Source organism: Corythoichthys intestinalis, chromosome 12, assembly GCF_030265065.1.
Source record: "Corythoichthys intestinalis isolate RoL2023-P3 chromosome 12, ASM3026506v1, whole genome shotgun sequence".
NCBI lineage: Eukaryota > Metazoa > Chordata > Actinopteri > Syngnathiformes > Syngnathidae > Corythoichthys > Corythoichthys intestinalis.
This window is the reverse complement of record NC_080406.1, coordinates 56,586,697-56,605,195: the sequence shown is the minus strand read 5'-3', so window position 1 is coordinate 56,605,195 and position 18,499 is coordinate 56,586,697. Positions and strand designations below refer to the sequence as shown.

Below are 18,499 nucleotides of genomic sequence, written 5' to 3'. Positions count from 1 at the left end.
AAATTTGCACATACATGCAGCTTTGCATAACGTTCAATAATCTTGCAACGTTACGAAAACATGTAACAAAATGGCTCAGTGGCGCCCCCTTGAAATTTTCAAAAAGGCCTCTCCATTTAGGTTTTTTCAACGTAGAGGGATGAAATTCGGAGAGTCGATACCTTGTACAAAACTGCTCAAAAAAGTCTCTTGCATGCGTATTCCAAACCCAACAGGAAATCGGGTATTTTGGATTAAACGTGAAATTTTTATCGATTTACAGTGTGCACATTTTACACCTTGGCACCTAGGGAATTAGTTTGATCATTCTCAAACTACCTCAAACCTGCATAAGGGAAGCCTTAAGACCTGTCTTCAGGTGCCTGATGAAAAATATTGAAGTTTCGTTGAAGCGGAAGGGTCCAAACAGGAAAGTGAAAATGACTGTTAACAATTTTTCTCTCCAAAAACTTTGAACAGTCATAACTTGGCAGATATACAACATATCTGCGCCAAACTTCCCGTGCTTGTTGAGAGTCATACCCTGAAGGGCCTTGTAGGGGTCATTTGCATCAACCCTACAGCGCCAACTAGTGGCAATAGAAAGTCACTCGTTTTTCCAATACATGTCCAGCTCTTTTCAGGTTGGTCATTGTAGTTTCAAGACCTATTAAAATACTTATTTACGGCCAATGTCCACGTGTCTCTGTCTGTTGCCGTGACGACCCTTTGTTCGCCATTTAAAGGAAATATTTTTTTTCAGAGACTCAGGAAGCTTATAGAGCCACAATATTTGGCACACTTGGTCGAATTGGCCCAGTTAGAAGATTAATTTTAGTTTTGAATAAGGGCTTGGCTGCACAGCTCAGTAGTGGCTCCTTTTTTGTAGTACTCTCTCCAATAGGAGTTTTTATCTCTTGGGTGTGGGAATGTAAATAGGCGACTTTCGAGCATGTTAGGTTCTAATGAGATGATTAGAGAGGAGGATCTGCCACCACCCTGACCTGCACACAGTCCGAGTTGCGTGACGTCCGAGTTGCGCTAGATTGCGAGGGCCCGTTCAGTCCTGCTTGCAGGCCTAGTTATTATTATTATTTTTATTAGGGCCCGAGCACTGAGCGTGCGAAGACCCTATTGTTTTGCAAAGGATTATTATTATTATTATTATTATTATTTTTATTTTTATTAGGGCCCGAGCACTAGACGTGCGAAGGCCCTATTGTTTTGCAAAGGATTATTTTTTTTTTTATTTATTTTTTTTTTTTTTTTTCAGGGCAAATGAAAACGGCCAATTTGGAGGCCTCAACATGCACGAAAAGTCACCAAAATTTGCACATACGTCCGGAAAATTGTAAATTTCGATAATTTTGCAACGTTGCAAAAAAATATAACAAAATGGCTCAGTGGCGCCCCCTTGAAATTTTAAAATTGGCCTATAACATTAGGGTCTGTCAGCGTAGAGCAATGAAATTTGGGGGGTCTATACCTTGTCCAAAACCGCTCCAAAAAAGCATTTACACGCATATTCCAAACCCAACAGGAAATCGGTTATTTTGGATCAAATATGAAATTTTTATCGATTTACAGGGTGCACATTTGAGACCTTTTCGCCGAGGGAGTTAGTTGGATCATCTTCAAAATTGGTGAGACTGTTCAGGAGACATATGAAATCTTAAGTTTTGAAAATGGTGCGTTTTCATTCACGGGTCTGACCTGGGCGTGGTGCCAAAGTCGACCATTTTTTCGGCAAAATGACAAATTCAGTAAATGACTTATAGTTCCTTGACACAACGTTCAATCTTTTTCATATTTGGCATGTATGTGTGGTATCCCACCCTTAACACGAGTGCATTGAAATATTACCCATTAGGTCTAGCGCCCCCTAGTGAGAACAGGAAATGCCTTTTTTTACGAGACAGGTTCCTCCTCCAAGGGAAAAAAATCTGTTGACCTCAAACCTGCATCAGGGGAGCCTTAAGACCTGTGTTCAGGTGCCTGATGAAAAATATTGAGGTTTCGTTGAGGCGGAGGGGTCCAAACAGGAAAGTGAAAATGAACGTCAACAATTTGTCACGCAAAAAACTTTGAACAGTCATAACTCGGCAGATATACAACATATCTGCGCCAAACTTCCCGTGTTTGTTGAGAGTCATACCCTGAAGGTTCTTGTAGGGGTCATTTGCATCAACTCTACAGTGCCAACTAGTGGCGACAGAAAGAAGTTTTAAAAAAGGCCTTTCCTATTGGGTTTTTTCAACATAGAGCAAGGAAATTTGGGGAGTAGATACCTTATGCAAAACTGCTCCAAAAAGTCTCTTGCACCCATATTCCAAATCCAACAGGAAATCGGGTATTTTGGATCGAATGTGAAATTTTCATGGGTTCACAGTAGGAGTTTACATTTGGAGGCTTGAATATGCACAAAAACTCGTAAAAATTTGCACATACATGCGGATTTAGATAACGTTCGATAATCTTGCAATGTTACGAAAAAATGTAGCAAAATGCCTCAGTGGCGCCCCCTTGAATTTTTCAAAAAGGCGTTTCCTATTAGGTTTTTTCAACAGAGAGTGATGAAATTTGGGGAGTCGATACCTTGTGCAAAACTGCTCCAAAAAGTCTCTTGCACCCGTAATCCAAATCCAACAGGAAATCGGGTATTTTGGATCGAATGTGAAATTTTTATCGGTTCACAGTAGGAGTTTACATTTGGAGGCTTGAACATGCACGAAAACTCACAAAAATTTGGACATACATGTGGCTTTGCATAACGTTCAATAATCTTGCAACGTTACGAAAACATGTAACAAAATGGCTCAGTGGCGCCCCCTTGAAATTTTCAAAAAGGCCTCTCCATTTAGGTTTTTTCAACGTAGAGGGATGAAATTCGGAGAGTCGATACCTTGTACAAAACTGCTCCAAAAAGTCTCTTGCATGCATATTCCAAACCCAACAGGAAATCGGGTATTTTGGATTGAATGTGAAATTTTTATCGATTTACAGTGTGCACATTTTACACCTTGGCACCTAGGGAATTAGTTTGATCATTCTCAAAATTGGCGAGACTGTTCATGAGGCATATGAAATCTTAAGTTATCAAAATGGTGTGTTTTCATTCACGGGCCTGACCTGGGCAGGGTGCCAAAGTCGGCCATTTTTTCGCCAAAACACCGAATTCGGAAAATGACTGATAACTCCCTCATACAACGTTCAATCTATTTTAAATCTGGCATGTGTGTGAGGTATACCAGCCTGAGCAGGACTGGATTGAAAATTTACCATTTGTGCTTGGCGCCTCCTAGTGGGAACAGGAAATGCCCTTTTTTTACGGGACACACTCCTCCTCTAAAGGGAAAAAAATCAATCTACCTCAAAGCTGCATAAGGGAAGCCTTAAGACCTGTCTTCAGGTGCCTGATGAAAAATATTGAAGTTTCGTTGAAGCGGAGGGGTCCAAACAGGAAAGTGAAAATGACTGTCAACAATTTTTCTCTCCAAAAACTTTGAACAGTCATAACTCGGCAGATATACAACATATCTGCGCCAAACTTCCCGTGCTTGTTGAGAGTCATACCCTGAAGGGCCTTGTAGGGGTCATTTGCATCAAACCTACAGCGCCAACTAGTGGCAATAGAAAGTCACTCGTTTTTCCAATACATGTTCAGTTCTTTTCAGGTTGGTCATTGTAGTTTCAAGACCTATTAAAATACTTATTTACGGCCCATGTCCACGTGTCTCTGTCTGTTGCCGTGACGACCCTTTGTTCGCCATTTAAAGGAAATATTTTTTTTCAGAGACTCAGGCAGCTTATAGAGCCACAATATTTGGCACACTTGGTCGAATTGGCCCACTTAGAAGATTAGTTTTGGGTTTTGAATAAGGGCTTGGCTGCACAGCTCAGTAGTGGCTCCTTTTTTGTAGTACTCTCTCCAATAGGGGTTTTTATCTCTTGGGTGTGGGAATGTATATAGGCTACTTTCGAGCATCTTAGGTTCTAATGAGATGATTAGAGAGGAGGATCTGCCACCACCCTGACCTGCACACAGTCCGAGTTGCGTGACGTCCGAGTTGCGCTAGATTGCGAGGGCCCGTTCAGTCCTGCTTGCAGGCCTAGTTATTATTATTATTATTATTCTTTTTTCAGGGCAAATGAAAATGGCCAATTTGGAGGCCTGAACATGCACGAAAAGTCACCAAAATTTGCACATACGTGCGGCTTTGCGTAAATTTCGATAATCTTGTGTCGTTTTGAAAAAATGTCAAAAAATGGCTCAGTGGCGCCCCCTTGACCCTTAAAATTTTCAAAAAGGCCTCTCCTCTCAGGTTTTCAACGTAGAGCAATGAAATTTGGGGAGTAGATACCTTATGCCTAACTGTTCAAAAAAGCCTCTTGCACCCATATTCCAAATCCAACAGGAAATCGGATATTTTGGATCAAATGTGAAATTTTTATCGGTTCACAGTTGGAGTTTACATTTGGAGGCCTGAACATGCACGAAAACTCACCAAAATTTGCACATACATGCAACTTTGCGTAAATTTTGATAATCTACAAAAAAAATTAACAAAATGGCTCAGTGGCGCCCCCTTGAAATTTTCAAAAAGGCCTTTCCTATTAGGTTTTTTCAACGTAGAACGATGAAATTTGGCGAGTCGATACATTGTGCAAAACTGCTCCAAAAAGTCTCTTGCACCCATATTCCAAACCCAACAGGAAGCCGGAAATTTTGGATCAAATGTGAAATTTTATCGATTTACATTTGAGACCTTGTCGCTGAAGAAAATAGTTGGATCGTCTTCAAAATTGGTCAGACTATTCAGGAGACATATGAGATCTTAAGTTTTCAAAATGGTGAGTTTTCACTCAAGGGTCTGACCTGGGCGTGGTCCCAAATTCGGCCATTTTTGGGCAAAATACCAAATTCAGAAAATGATTAAAAACTCCGTGATACAACGTTCAATCTTTTTCATTTCTAGCATGTATATGAGATATCCCAGCCTGAACACGACTGCATTGAAATATTACCCATTAGGCCTGGCGCCCCCTAGTGGGAACAGGAAATGGCCTTCTTTACGAGACAGGCTCCTCCTCCAAGGGAAAAAAATCTATTGACCTCAAACCTGTTTCAGGGGAGCCTCAAGACATGTGTTCAGGTCCCTGATGAAAAATATTGAGGTTTCGTTGAAGCGGAGAGGTCCAAACTGGAAGTGAAAATTACCGTCAACAATTTGTCTCGCCAAACATTTTGAACAGTCATAACTCGGCAGATATGCAACATATCTGCGCCAAACTTTCCGTGTTTGTTGAGAGTCATACCCTGAAGGTTCTTGTAGGGGTCATTTGCATCAACTCTACAGTGCCAACTAGTGGCGACAGAAAGAAGTTTTAAAAAAGGCCTTTCCTATTGGGTTTTTTCAACATAGAGCAAGGAAATTTGGGGAGTACATACCTTATGCAAAACTGCTCCAAAAAGTCTCTTGCACCCATATTCCAAATCCAACAGGAAATCGGGTATTTTGGGTCGAATGTGAAATTTTCATGGGTTCACAGTAAGAGTTTACATTTGGAGGCTTGAATATGCATAAAAACTCACCAAAATTTGCACATACATGCGGCTTTGGATAAAGTTCGATAATCTTGCAACGTTACGAAAAATTTTAACAAAATGGCTCAGTGGCGCCCCCTTGAAGTTTTCAAAAAGGCCTCTCCATTTAGGTTTTTCCAACATAGAGTGATGAAATTTGGAGAGTCAAAACTTTGTGCAAAACTGCTCCAAAAAGTCTCTTGCACACACATTCCAATCCTACAGGAAATCGGGTATTTTGGATTGAATGTGAACTTTTTATCGATTTACAGTGTGCACATTTTACACCTTGGCACCTAGGGAATTAGTTTGATCATTCTCAAAAATGGCGAGACTGTTCATGAGGCATATGAAATCTTAAGTTATAAAAATGGTGTGTTTTCATTCACGGGCCTGACCTGGGCGGGGCGCCAAATTCTTCCATTTTTTCGCCAAAACACCGAATTCGGAAAATGACTGATAACACCCTCATACAATGTTAAATCTATTTTAAATCTGGCATGTGTGTGAGGTATACCAGCCTGAGCAGGACTGGATTGAAAATTTACCATTTGTGCCTGGCGCCTCCTAGTGGAAACAGGAAATGCCCTTTTTTACGGGACACACTCCTCCTCTAAAGGGAAAAAACCAATCTACCTCAAACCTGCATAAGGGAAGCCTTAAGACCTGTCTTCAGGTGCATGATGAAAAATATTGAAGTTTCGTTGAAGCGGAGGGGTCCAAACAGGAAAGTGAAAATGACTGTCAACAATTTTTCTCTCCAAAAACTTTGAACAATCATAACTCGGCAGATATAGAACATATCTGCGCCAAACTTCCCGTGCTTGTTGAGAGTCATACCCTGAAGGAACTTGTAGGGGTCATTTGCATCAACCCTACAGCGCCAACTAGTGGCGATAGAAAGTCACTCGTTTTTCCAAAACATGTCCAGTTCTTTTCATGTTGGTCATTGTAGTTTCAAGACCTATTAAAATACTTTTTTACGGCCCATGTCCACGTGTCTCTGTCTGTTGCCGTGACGACCCTTTGTTCGCCATTTAAAGGAAATATTTTTTTTCAGAGACTCAGGCAGCTTATAGAGCCACAATATTTGGCACACTTGGTCGAATTGGCCAAGTTAGAAGATTAATTTTGGTTTTGAATAAGGGCTTGGCTGCACAGCTCAGTAGTGGCTCCTTTTTTGTAGTACTCTCTCCAATAGGGGTTTTTATCTCTTGGGTGTGGGAATGTAAATAGGCGACTTTCGAGCATGTTAGGTTCTAATGAGATGATTAGAGAGGAGGATCTGCCACCACCCTGACCTGCACACAGTCCGAGTTGCGTGACGTCCGAGTTGCGCTAGATTGCGAGGGCCCGTTCAGTCCTGCTTGCAGGCCTAGTTATTATTATTCTTTTTTCAGGGCAAATGAAAATGGCCAATTTGGAGGCCTGCACATGCACGAAAAGTCACCAAAATTTGCACATACGTGCAGATTCGCGTAAATTTCGATAATCTTGCGTCGTTTTGAAAAAATGTCAAAAAATGGCTCAGTGGCGCCCCCTTGACCCTTAAAATTTTCAAAAAGGCCTCTCCTCTCAGGTTTTCAACGTAGAGCAATGAAATTTGGGGAGTAGATACCTTATGCCTAACTGTTCAAAAAAGCCTCTTGCACCCATATTCCAAATCCAACAGGAAATCGGGTATTTTGGATCAAATGTGAAATTTTTATCGGTTCACTGTTGGAGTTTACATTTGGAGGCCTGAACATGCACGAATACTCACCAAAATTTGCACATACATATAACTTTGCATAAATTTTGATAATCTACGAAAAAATTTAACATAATCGCTCAGTGGCGCCCCCTTGAAATTTTCAAAAAGGCCTCTCCTATTAGGTTTTTTCAACGTAGAATGATGAAATTTAGCAAGTCGATACATTGTGCAAAACTGCTCCAAAAAGTCTCTTGCACCCATATTCCAAACCCAACAGGAAGCCGGAAATTTTGGATCAAATGTGAAATTTTATCGATTTACATTTGAGACCTTGTCGCTGAAGGATAAAGTTGGATCGTCTTCAAAATTGGTCAGACTATTCAGGAGACATATGAGATCTTAAGTTTTCAAAATGGTGAGTTTTCATTCAAGGGTTTGACCTGGGCGTGGTCCCAAAGTCGGCCATTTTTGGGCAAAACACCAAATTCAGAAAATGATTAAAAACTCCGTGATACAACGTTCAATCTTTTTCATTTCTAGCATGTATATGAGATATCCCAGCCTGAACACGACTGCATTGAAATATTACCCATTAGGCCTGGCGCCCCCTAGTGGGAACAGGAAATAGCATTCTTTACGAGAGAGGCTCCTCCTCCAAGGGAAAAAAATCTATTGACCTCAAACCTGTTTCAGGGGAGTCTCAAGACATGTGTTCAGGTGCCTGATGAAAAATATTGAGGTTTCATTAAAGCGGAGAGGTCCAAACTGGAAGTGAAAATGACCGTCAACAATTTGTCTCGCCAAAAACTTTGAACAGTCATAACTCGGCAGATATACAACATATCTGCGCCAAACTTCCCGTGTTTGTTGAGGGTCATACCCTGAAGGTTCTTGTAGGGGTTATTTGCATCAACTCTACAGTGCCAACTAGTGGCGACAGAAAGAAGTTTTAAAAAAGGCCTTTCCTATTGGGTTTTTTCAACATAGAGCGAGGAAATTTGGGGAGTAGATACCTTATGCAAAACTGCTCCAAAAAGTCTCTTGCACCCATATTCCAAATCCAACAGGAAATCGGGTATTTTGGATCTAATGTGAAATTTTCATGGGTTCACAGTAAGAGTTTACATTTGGAGGCTTGAATATGCATAAAAACTCACCAAAATTTGCACATACATGCGGCTTGGATAACGTTCGATAATCTTGCAACGTTACGAAACAATTTAACAAAATGGCTCAGTGGCGCCCCCTTGAAATTTTCAAAAAGGCCTCTCCATTTAGGTTTTTCTAACATAGAGTGATGAAATTTGGAGAGTCAAAACTTTGTGCAAAACTGCTCCAAAAAGTCTCTTGCACACACATTCCAAATCCTACAGGAAAACGGGTATTTTGGATTGAATGTGAACTTTTTATCGATTTACAGTGTGCACATTTTACACCTTGGCACCTAGGGAATTAGTTTGATCATTCTCAAAATTGGTGAGACTGTTCATGAGGCATATGAAATCTTAAGTTATAAAAATGGTGTGTTTTCATTCACGGGCCTGACCTGGGCGGGGCGCCAAATTCTTCCATTTTTTCGCCAAAACACAGAATTCGGAAAATGACTGATAACTCCCTCATACAACCTTCAATCTATTTTAAATCTGGCATGTGTGTGATGTATACCAGCCTGAGCAGGACTGGATTGAAAATTTACCATTTGTGCCTGGCGCCTCCTAGTGGGAACAGGAACGGGACACACTCCTCCTCTAAAGGGAAAAAATCAATCTACCTCAAACCTGCATAAGGGAAACCTTAAGACCTGTCTTCAGGTGCCTGATGAAAAATATTGAAGTTTCGTTGAAGCGGAGGGGTCCAAACAGGAAAGTGAAAATGACTGTCAACAATTTTTCTCTCCAAAAACTTTGAACAGTCATAACTCGGCAGATATACAATATATCTGCGCCAAACTTCCCGTGCTTGTTGAGAGTCATACCCTGAAGGGCCTTGTAGGGGTCATTTGCATCAACCCTACAGCGCCAACTAGTGGCGATAGAAAGTCACTCGTTTTTCCAAAACATGTCCAGTTCTTTTCATGTTGGTCATTGTAGTTTCAAGACCTATTAAAATACTTTTTTACGGCCCATGTCCACGTGTCTCTGTCTGTTGCCGTGACGACCCTTTGTTCGCCATTTAAAGGAAATATTTTTTTTCAGAGACTCAGGGAGCTTATAGAGCCACAATAGTTGGCACACTTGGTCGAATTGGCCCAGTTAGAAGATTAATTTTGGTTTTGAATAAGGGCTTGGCTGCACAGCTCAGTAGTGGCTCCTTTTTTGTAGTACTCTCTCCAATAGGGGTTTTTATCTCTTGGGTGTGGGAATGTAAATAGGCGACTTTCGAGCATGTTAGGTTCTAATGAGATGATTAGAGAGGAGGATCTGCCACCACCCTGACCTGCACACAGTCCGAGTTGCGTGACGTCCGAGTTGCGCTAGATTGCGAGGGCCCGTTCAGTCCTGCTTGCAGGCCTAGTTATTATTATTCTTCTTTTTTCATGGCAAATGAAAATGGCCAATTTGGAGGCCTGAACATGCACGAAAAGTCACCAAAATTTGCACATACGTGCAGATTCGCGTAAATTTCGATAATCTTGCGTCGTTTTGAAAAAATGTCAAAAAATGGCTCAGTGGCGCCCCCTTGACCCTTAAAATTTTCAAAAAGGCCTCTCCTCTCAGGTTTTCAACGTAGAGCAATGAAATTTGGGGAGTAGATACCTTATGCCTAACTGCTCAAAAAAGCCTCTTGCACGCATATTCCAAATCCAACAGGAAATCGGGTATTTTGGATCGAATGTGAAATTTTTTCGGTTCACAGTTGGAGTTTACGTTTGGAGGCTTGAACATGCACAAAAACTCACCAAAATTTGCACATACATGCAACTTTGCGTAAATTTTGATAATCTACAAAAAAATTTAACAAAATGGCTCAGTGGCGCCCCCTTGAAATTTTCAAAAAGGCCTATCCTATTAGGTTTTTTCAACGTAGAACAATGAAATTTAGTGAGTCGATACATTGTACAAAACTGCTCCAAAAAGTCTCTTACACCCATATTCCAAACCCAACAGGAAGCCGGAAATTTTGGGTCAAATGCGAAATTTTATCGATTTACATTTGAGACCTTGTCGCTGAAGGATAAAGTTGGATCGTCTTCAAAATTGGTCAGACTATTCAGGAGACATATGAGATCTTAAGTTTTCAAAATGGTGTGTTTTCATTCAAGGGTCTGGCCTGGGCGTGGTCCCAAAGTCGGCCATTTTTAGGCAAAATACAAAATTCAGAAAATGATTAAAAACTCTGTGATCCAACGTTCAATCTTTTTCATTTCTAGCATGTTTATGAGATATCCCAGCCTGAACACGACTGCATTGAAATATTACCCATTAGGCCTGGCGCCCCTAGTGGAAACAGGAAATGGCCTTCTTTACGAGACAGGCTCCTCCTCCAAGGGAAAAAAATCTATTGACCTCAAACCTGTTTCAGGGGAGCCTCAAGACATGTGTTCAGGTGCCTGATGAAAAATATTGAGGTTTCGTTGAAGCAGAGAGGTCCAAACTGGAAGTGAAAATGACCGTCAACAATTTGTCTCGCCAAAAACTTTGAACAGTCATAACTCGGCAGATATACAACATATATGCGCCAAACTTCCCGTGTTTGTTGAGAGTCATACCCTGAAGGTTCTTGTAGGGGTCATTTGCATCAACTCTACAGTGCCAACTAGTGGCGACAGAAAGAAGTTTTAAAAAAGGCCTTTCCTATTGGGTTTTTTCAACATAGAGCTATGAAATTTGGGGAGTAGATACTTTATGCAGAACTGCTCCAAAAAATCTCTTGCACCCGTATTCCAAATCCAACAGGAAATCGGGTATTTTGGATCAAATGTGAAATTTTTATCGGTTCACAGTAGTTTACATTTGAAGGCTTGAACATGCACGAAAACTCACAAAAATTTGGACAAAAATGCGGCTTTGGATAACGTTCAATAATCTTGCAACGTTACGAAAACATGTAACAAAATGGCTCAGTGGCGCCCCCTTGAAATTTTCAAAAAGGCCTCTCCATTTAGGTTTTTTCAACGTAGAGGGATGAAATTCGGAGAGTCGATACCTTGTACAAAACTGCTCCAAAAAGTCTCTTGCATGCATATTCCAAACCCAACAGGAAATCGGGTATTTTGGATTGAATGTGAAATTTTTATCGATTTACAGTGTGCACATTTTACACCTTGGCACCTAGGGAATTAGTTTGATCATTCTCAAAATTGGCGAGACTGTTCATGAGGCATATGAAATCTTAAGTTATCAAAATGGTGTGTTTTCATTCACGGGCCTGACATGGGCGGGGTGCCAAATTCGGCCATTTTTTTGTTAAAACACCGAATTCGGAAAATGACATAACTCCCTCATACAACGTTCAATCTATTTTAAATCTGGCATGTGTGTGAGGTATACCAGCCTGAGCAGGACTGGATTGAAAATTTACCATTTGTGCCTGGCGCCTCCTAGTGGGAACAGGAAATGCCCTTTTTTACGGGACACACTCCTCCTCTAAAGGGAAAAAATCAATCTACCTCAAACCTGCATAAGGGAAGCCTTAAGACCTGTCTTCAGGTGCCTGATGAAAAATATTGAAGTTTCGTTGAAGCGGAGGTGTCCAAACAGGAAAGTGAAAATGACTGTCAACAATTTTTCTCTCCAAAAACTTTGAACAGTCATAACTTGGCAGATATACAACATATCTGCGCCAAACTTCCCGTGCTTGTTGAGAGTCATACCCTGAAGGGCCTTGTAGGGGTCATTTGCACCAACCCTACAGCGCCAACTAGTGGCAATAGAAAGTCACTCGTTTTTCCAATACATGTCCAGTTCTTTTAAGGTTGGTCATTGTAGTTTCAAGACCTATTAAAATACTTATTTACGGCCCATTTCCACGTGTCTCTGTCTGTTGCCGTGACGACCCTTTGTTCGCCATTTAAAGGAAATTTTTTTTTTCAGAGACTCAGGCAGCTTATAGAGCCACAATATTTGGCACACTTGGTCAAATTGGCCCAGTTAGAAGATTAATTTTAGTTTTGAATAAGGGCTTGGCTGCACAGCTCAGTAGTGGCTCCTTTTTTGTAGTACTCTCTCCAATAGGGGTTTTTATCTGTTGGGTGTGGGAATGTAAATAGGCGACTTTCGGGAATGTTAGGTTCTAATGAGATGATTAGAGAGAAGGATCTGCCACCACCCTGACCTGCACACAGTCCGAGTTGCGTGACGTCCGAGTTGCGCTAGATTGCGAGGGCCCGTTCAGTCCTGCTTGCAGGCCTAGTTTTACATTTGGAGTGGTACGGCCACAACTGAAAACTATGTAAACGCAGATGGGAACTTCCCAATGTTGTGGAGGGAAAGTTTCGTGTTTTTGTTAGCAATGGCACGGGAAATTCACTTTCATATTCAAATGCAAGATGATTTAAGTTTATCTTTGTTCACAACTAGAATGCCGTTTTTCCAGATGGTCTAGATTTCCTTGATTCACTTATCTGTCGTAACATATTATAGATAACACCATGCAACGCATATTTCATTCCCAGGTTCTAAGTGGTACTTCCTAGTTTGTTTCGTCGCATTGCCTTATAAAAACACTTTGCCAAAAAGTTTGGGTTTGTGGTAAGCCTGAACGATATATCGTTTAAACATCGCCATCGGGATGTGCGCATGCGCGATAGTCCCATCGCAAGGACGTGCGGTAGTTTTTTTATTCCTTAATCCACAAATGTCGCATAGCCTCCCTCCCTCCCTCAGCTCTTTGGTCCTGAGTCACTGCGGCACTTGCTTATTAAAGTTAACGATGTTGAAAGCTGGTTTTCTTTGATGTTGCCAGAGGAGTGACTTTACACCTGTCAATCATTGTTTAACTTGTTAAATAGTTGCAGCGGCAATGAAGCGCGGGCTGGAATGAATGTGTGTGTGCGGGGAGAGGTTCAAGACAGCCGGACCTGTTGTGTTGTGGCAAAAAAACGCCACAAGTGATCATGAGTTTGTAATTTCTACATGTCACTCGAAGAGTCACATCCAAGGTAGGTAAACAGAAGCATTTAATAAAGCCAAGCATTTTTCTACTACGGTGCTTTATTCTTGCTTAACAATGATTCGGTGGGACAGTTGTTTAAAACTGATCTTAATTATTACATTTGAAGTACTTAAAAACCATTTATTAAAATATATATACAAGTTTTCAAGTCATACTTTAGGGAAAAAAGTGAAAAAACATGTCTTAAATGTATCTCTTTCCAATGCTCAATCTGAATAAATACATTGAACACACACATATCGAGGCAGGTTCTGGTCCCCATTAACCACGAAAAATGAGGGATCACTGTACACTGTGGTCACAGTGAGTCATCCAAAGTCTTTCCAAACAGCTATTCATGTCATCTAGTGAAAATGTCTTTAAAAAAAATATATATATATATATATATATACACAGTGGGGAGAACAAGTATTTGATACACTGCCGATTTTGCTGGTTTTCCCACTTGCAAGCCATGTAGAGGTCTATAATTTGTATCATAAGTTCTCTTCAACTGGGAGGGATGGAATCTAATACAAAAATCCGGAAAATCACATTGTATAATTTTAGAATAATAAATTTGTATTTAACTGCATGAAATAAGTATTTGATACATTACCAACTAGTAAATATTTCGGCTCTTAGTTTTTTTTTTTTTTAAGAATCCCTCCTGTTCTCCACTCATTACCGGAAGTAACTGCACCTGTTTGAACTTGTTACCTGTATAAAAGACACCTGTTCACATGCTCAAACAAACAAACTAACCTCTCCACAATGGCCAAGACCAAAGAGCTGTGTAAGGACATCAGGGATAAAATAATAGACCTGCACAAGGCTGGGATGGGCTACAGCAAAATAAGCAAGCAGCTTGGTGAGAAGGTAACAACTGCTGGAGCGATTATTAGAAAATGGAAGAAGTTCAAGTTGACGGTCAATCTGCCTCTTTCTGGGGCTCCATGCAAGATCTCACCTCGTGGGGCATCACTGATCATGAGGAAGGTGAGGGATCAGCCCAGAACTACACGGCAGGACCTTGTCAATGACCTGAAGAGAGCTGGAACAACAGTCTCGAAGAAAACCATTGGAAACACATTACGCCGTCATGGATTAAAATCCTACAGCACACGCAAGGTCCCGCTGCTGAAGCCAGTGCATGTCCAGACACGTCTGAAGTTTGCCACTGACCATCTGGATGATCCAGAGGAGCAATGGGAGAAGGTCAATTAGTCGGATGAGACCAAAATGGAACTTTTTGGTCTAAACTCGGCTCGTCGTGTTTGGAGGAAAAAGGATGACTACAACCCCAAGAACACCATCCCAACCGTGAAATATGGAGGAGGAAACATCATTTTTTGGGGCTGCTTCTCTACCAAGGGTACAGGACGACTGCACCGTATTGAGGGGAGGATGGATGGGGCTATGTATCGCCAGATCTTGGCTGACACCCTCCTTCCTTCAGTGAGAGCCCTGAAGATGGGTCGTGGCTGGGTCTTCCAGCATGACAACGACCTAAAGCACACAGCCAAGGCAACTAAAGAGTGGCTCCGTAAGAAGCATCTTAAGGTCCTGGAGTGGCCTAGCCAGTCACAAGATCTGAACCCGATAGAAAATCTATGGAGGGAGCTGAAAGTCCGTGCAGCCCCGAAACCTGAAGGCTCTGGAGAAGATCTGCATGGAGGAGTGGGCCAAAATCCCTGCTGCATTGTTTGCAAACCTTGTCAAGGACTACAGGAAACATTTGGTATCTGTAATAGCAAACAAAGGTTTCTGTACCAATTATTAAGTTCGATTTTTGTGACGTATCAAATACTTATTTCATGCAATTAAATGCAGATTCATTATTTAAAAATCATACAACATGATATTCTGTTTTTTTGTATTAGATTCCGTCCCTCACAATTGAAGAGAATTTATGATACAAATTACAGACCTTTGCAAGTGGGAAAACCAGCAAAAGCGGCAGTGTGCCAGGTGGTGGCACTGTATAAACTGTATTTGATACAGTGTATCAGTTTTTTTTTTAACTGTTGTACTTTATGTGTGTGTACATTTTCCTAACTTTATAGACTTAGAAATGACATTTAACAGTTGTTTTGAAGGTAATTTTTGCTACACTTACAGATTAGTGGAATTTTTCCTTTATCCCAGACAATAATTGCCTGGGATAAAAGAAAAATTAAATGAAACTAAAGCATAAACACGTGTAATATGAAATAAACATGTTTTTTCATGTCATGTCAACACTTTATCAGGTAAGCCCCACAGAATACAATCATCCTGCATGCAAACTGGTGAAGCCATCATGGATGAGAGGAAAATCCGTCACTGGCCACTGCTTCACACACCAACACACGCATGCCTCTTTACCTTATATTTCCAAGAAAATCTTTGGCCACAAACTGAGCAAGAAAAAGGTTTTTCACCAGTGTGGGTTCTTGTGTGCGTTTTTAAGTTTCCCTTTTTAGAGAAGCTTCGGCCACAAACTGAGCAGGAAAAAGGTTTTTCTCCAGTGTGGGTCCTTGTGTGTATTTTCAAGACTTTCTTCTGACCGAATCTTTGACCACAAACGGAGCAGGAAAAAGGTTTTTCTCCAGTGTGTGTTTTGGTGTGTGTCTTTAAGTTTTGCTTTGTAGAGAACCCTTGACCACAAACTGAGCAGGTAAAGGGTTTTTTTCCACTGTGGGTTCCTGTGTGTATTTTTAAGCTTTCCTGCCAAGTGAATCTTTGACCACAAACTGAGCAGGAAAAGGGTTTTTCTCCAGTGTGGGTTCTTGTGTGGGTTTTTAAGTTTTGTTTTGTAGAGAACCCTTGACCACAAACTGCGCATACAAAAGGTTTCTCACCAGTGTGGGTTTTTGTGTGTATTTTTAAGCTTTCCTTCCAAGTGAATCTTTGACCACAATCCGAGCAGGAAAATGGTTTTTCTCCAGTGTGTGTTCTTGTGTGTATCTTCAAGCTTTCCTTCCTCGTGAATCTTTGACCACACACAGAACAGGCAAAAGGTTTTTCACCCGTGTGGGTTCTTGTGTGTACTTCTAAAGCATTTTTGTGACTGCATATTTGACCACAAACTGAGCAAGGAAAGATTTTCTTACCGGAGTCTCTGCTCATATGGCCAAGACAAGTACCCCTATTACCAAAGGTTTTCCCACACTCAGAGCATTTGCAGCATTTGTTGTCACTGGAACCTTTATGACCATCGTCATCAGTGTCAGGCGAGTGTGATGTGGCGTCGTTTCTATCAGATGGTGGAGCTATGAAATTGTCTGCCTGCATTACGTCTGTTGACCTGCTGCTGCCCCTTGGAGGCTTTACCACTCTGCTAACCTCACTCGGACCATCTTTACTCTTCAAGGGCTCGCCAGTCGACCTGGTAAAATCTTCATCCTCATTGACGTATGGCAGCTCTTCCTTTTTGATTGGACGCTGCTCTTCTTTGTCTTGCTGTTGAAGGGGCTCTGGCTTCCCCTGTTTGATTTGGGGGAGCTCAACCTCCTCTTTAACGCCAAGAGACTCTGGCTGCTGCTGCTCAGGATCACAATATTTTCCGAAACCTGCAAGACACAATAAATGCTTTTTATGAACTGTAATATCAGTAACAGCAAGTCAACTCCCAAATTTGGCTACTTTCTACAGGCTTAAACTGTCTTTAAGTTATGAGCTACCATATTTCGGGCACAAAAATGGCCTCTTGGCCACCTCACCTCTTGGGTACCTCAGGGGAAGAAGAAGATGGGAAAAAAACTCAAGCAGAAAGGAGCGGAGCAGCAGCTGGGTCAATGGAGGTACTCGACGGTGATACTTCATAAATACATAGCACCGAGGAAAACCTCCACAAATTTAGTTTCGTTTGCATGCATGGGAAATTTGGAGTGCATGTGAAGTTTCTGTAAATTGTAGCTACATACTTATGTGGTGTCTTGCAAACTATAACTTCAAGTATGTCAAAACACCAGAGGAATTTTCCAAAAACAAAGATATCGAATCTCATCGGGATGCCATGACACCAATATTGCACTGTGACTAATGTATACTATACATACATACACAGTATAAACATATATATATATATATATATATATAGTAGTACTTCTACATTTGAATTGTATTCATTCCAGGACCTAGTTTGTATGTGGAGCGGGATTTTCCCATAAGAATACATCACAATTTGATTATTTCGTTCCACATCTCTACAACCTACCCCAAATCCTTAATAAATACTGCTGGTACAATCACAAATAAAATCTAGGCCTGCAAGCAGGATTGAACGGGCCCTTCGCAGTTTGGCGCAACTTGGACGGCACGCAGGTCAGGGTGGTGGCAAATCATCCCCCTCTCTTCATCTCATGAGAACCTACATGTTCGAAACTCACCTCTTTTTTTTTTTGCCAAATCTTAAAGAGAAATATCTCAGACACTCAAATTTTAATTTAATGTATTCGGCTAGCTATGATAGAACACAAAGATGGGTATCAATATTAATCCATGAAAGAATTTTATTTACTTTAATCAATGCAGTAGCAGACCCGGAAGGTAGATACATAATATTCTAAGCCAAGATAAGAAAAGCTGTTCACATTAGCGAATATTATGCCCCAAAAAATGATGATGATCCAGAGTTCTTCATAAAATTTTACACCAGCTAACAAATTTTTCAGAGAATTCAGCAATTATTATGAATGGATACTTTAACACAGGGTTTTGGTTTAATACTTGATCCTACTATAGATAGCTATAATTGGAAAATAAACAATGGTAACTGTCCTGATTTGAGTGTCGGTGTTTGACTTCAGGTCACTATTCTTATAAAGAAGATGAGACAATTACTTTTGAATTTAAAAAAAAAAGGAAATAGCAAAGAATAAAAATGGCTAAAAAGCCCTGCTCACAAAAAAAAAAAAAACATAGTAACCTTTGCTATGTTTAGAGGGCATTTAATGTTGTGGATCAACCATTAAAGTTGTTAAAATTGCTCCCGTTATTGCATTAGTTCCCTTCTGTCTTCTTTCGAGATGTGAAAGTTTTAAAAGAGTTTCGTCATTTAAAGATAGATTCAAATCAAGATTTTGCCGATTTAGGAGTATTTTAGATAAAAAGTTACTAAGGTTCGCGAGGAAGGTTCTCTACAACAGAGCCTTCCAGAGAAGTCT

The 18,499-nt window shown here is 40.8% G+C and overlaps 1 protein-coding gene across 2 annotated transcripts in view; it reads right to left on the bottom strand.

Annotated features, from left to right (window-relative positions):
* Positions 1-12,407: 12,407 nt before the first annotated feature.
* Positions 12,408-18,499, bottom strand: part of LOC130927336 (oocyte zinc finger protein XlCOF6.1-like) — a 32,501-nt gene continuing 26,409 nt past the window's right edge. The window contains exon 2 of one of the 2 annotated variants that reach the window (XM_057853100.1): positions 12,408-16,903. In XM_057853100.1, coding sequence (XP_057709083.1) covers positions 15,687-16,903 — 1,217 coding nt within the window. In that variant the 3' untranslated portion in view covers positions 12,408-15,686. The remainder of the gene's footprint in view (positions 16,904-18,499) is intronic. The other variant, XM_057853099.1, reaches the window with a different exon arrangement.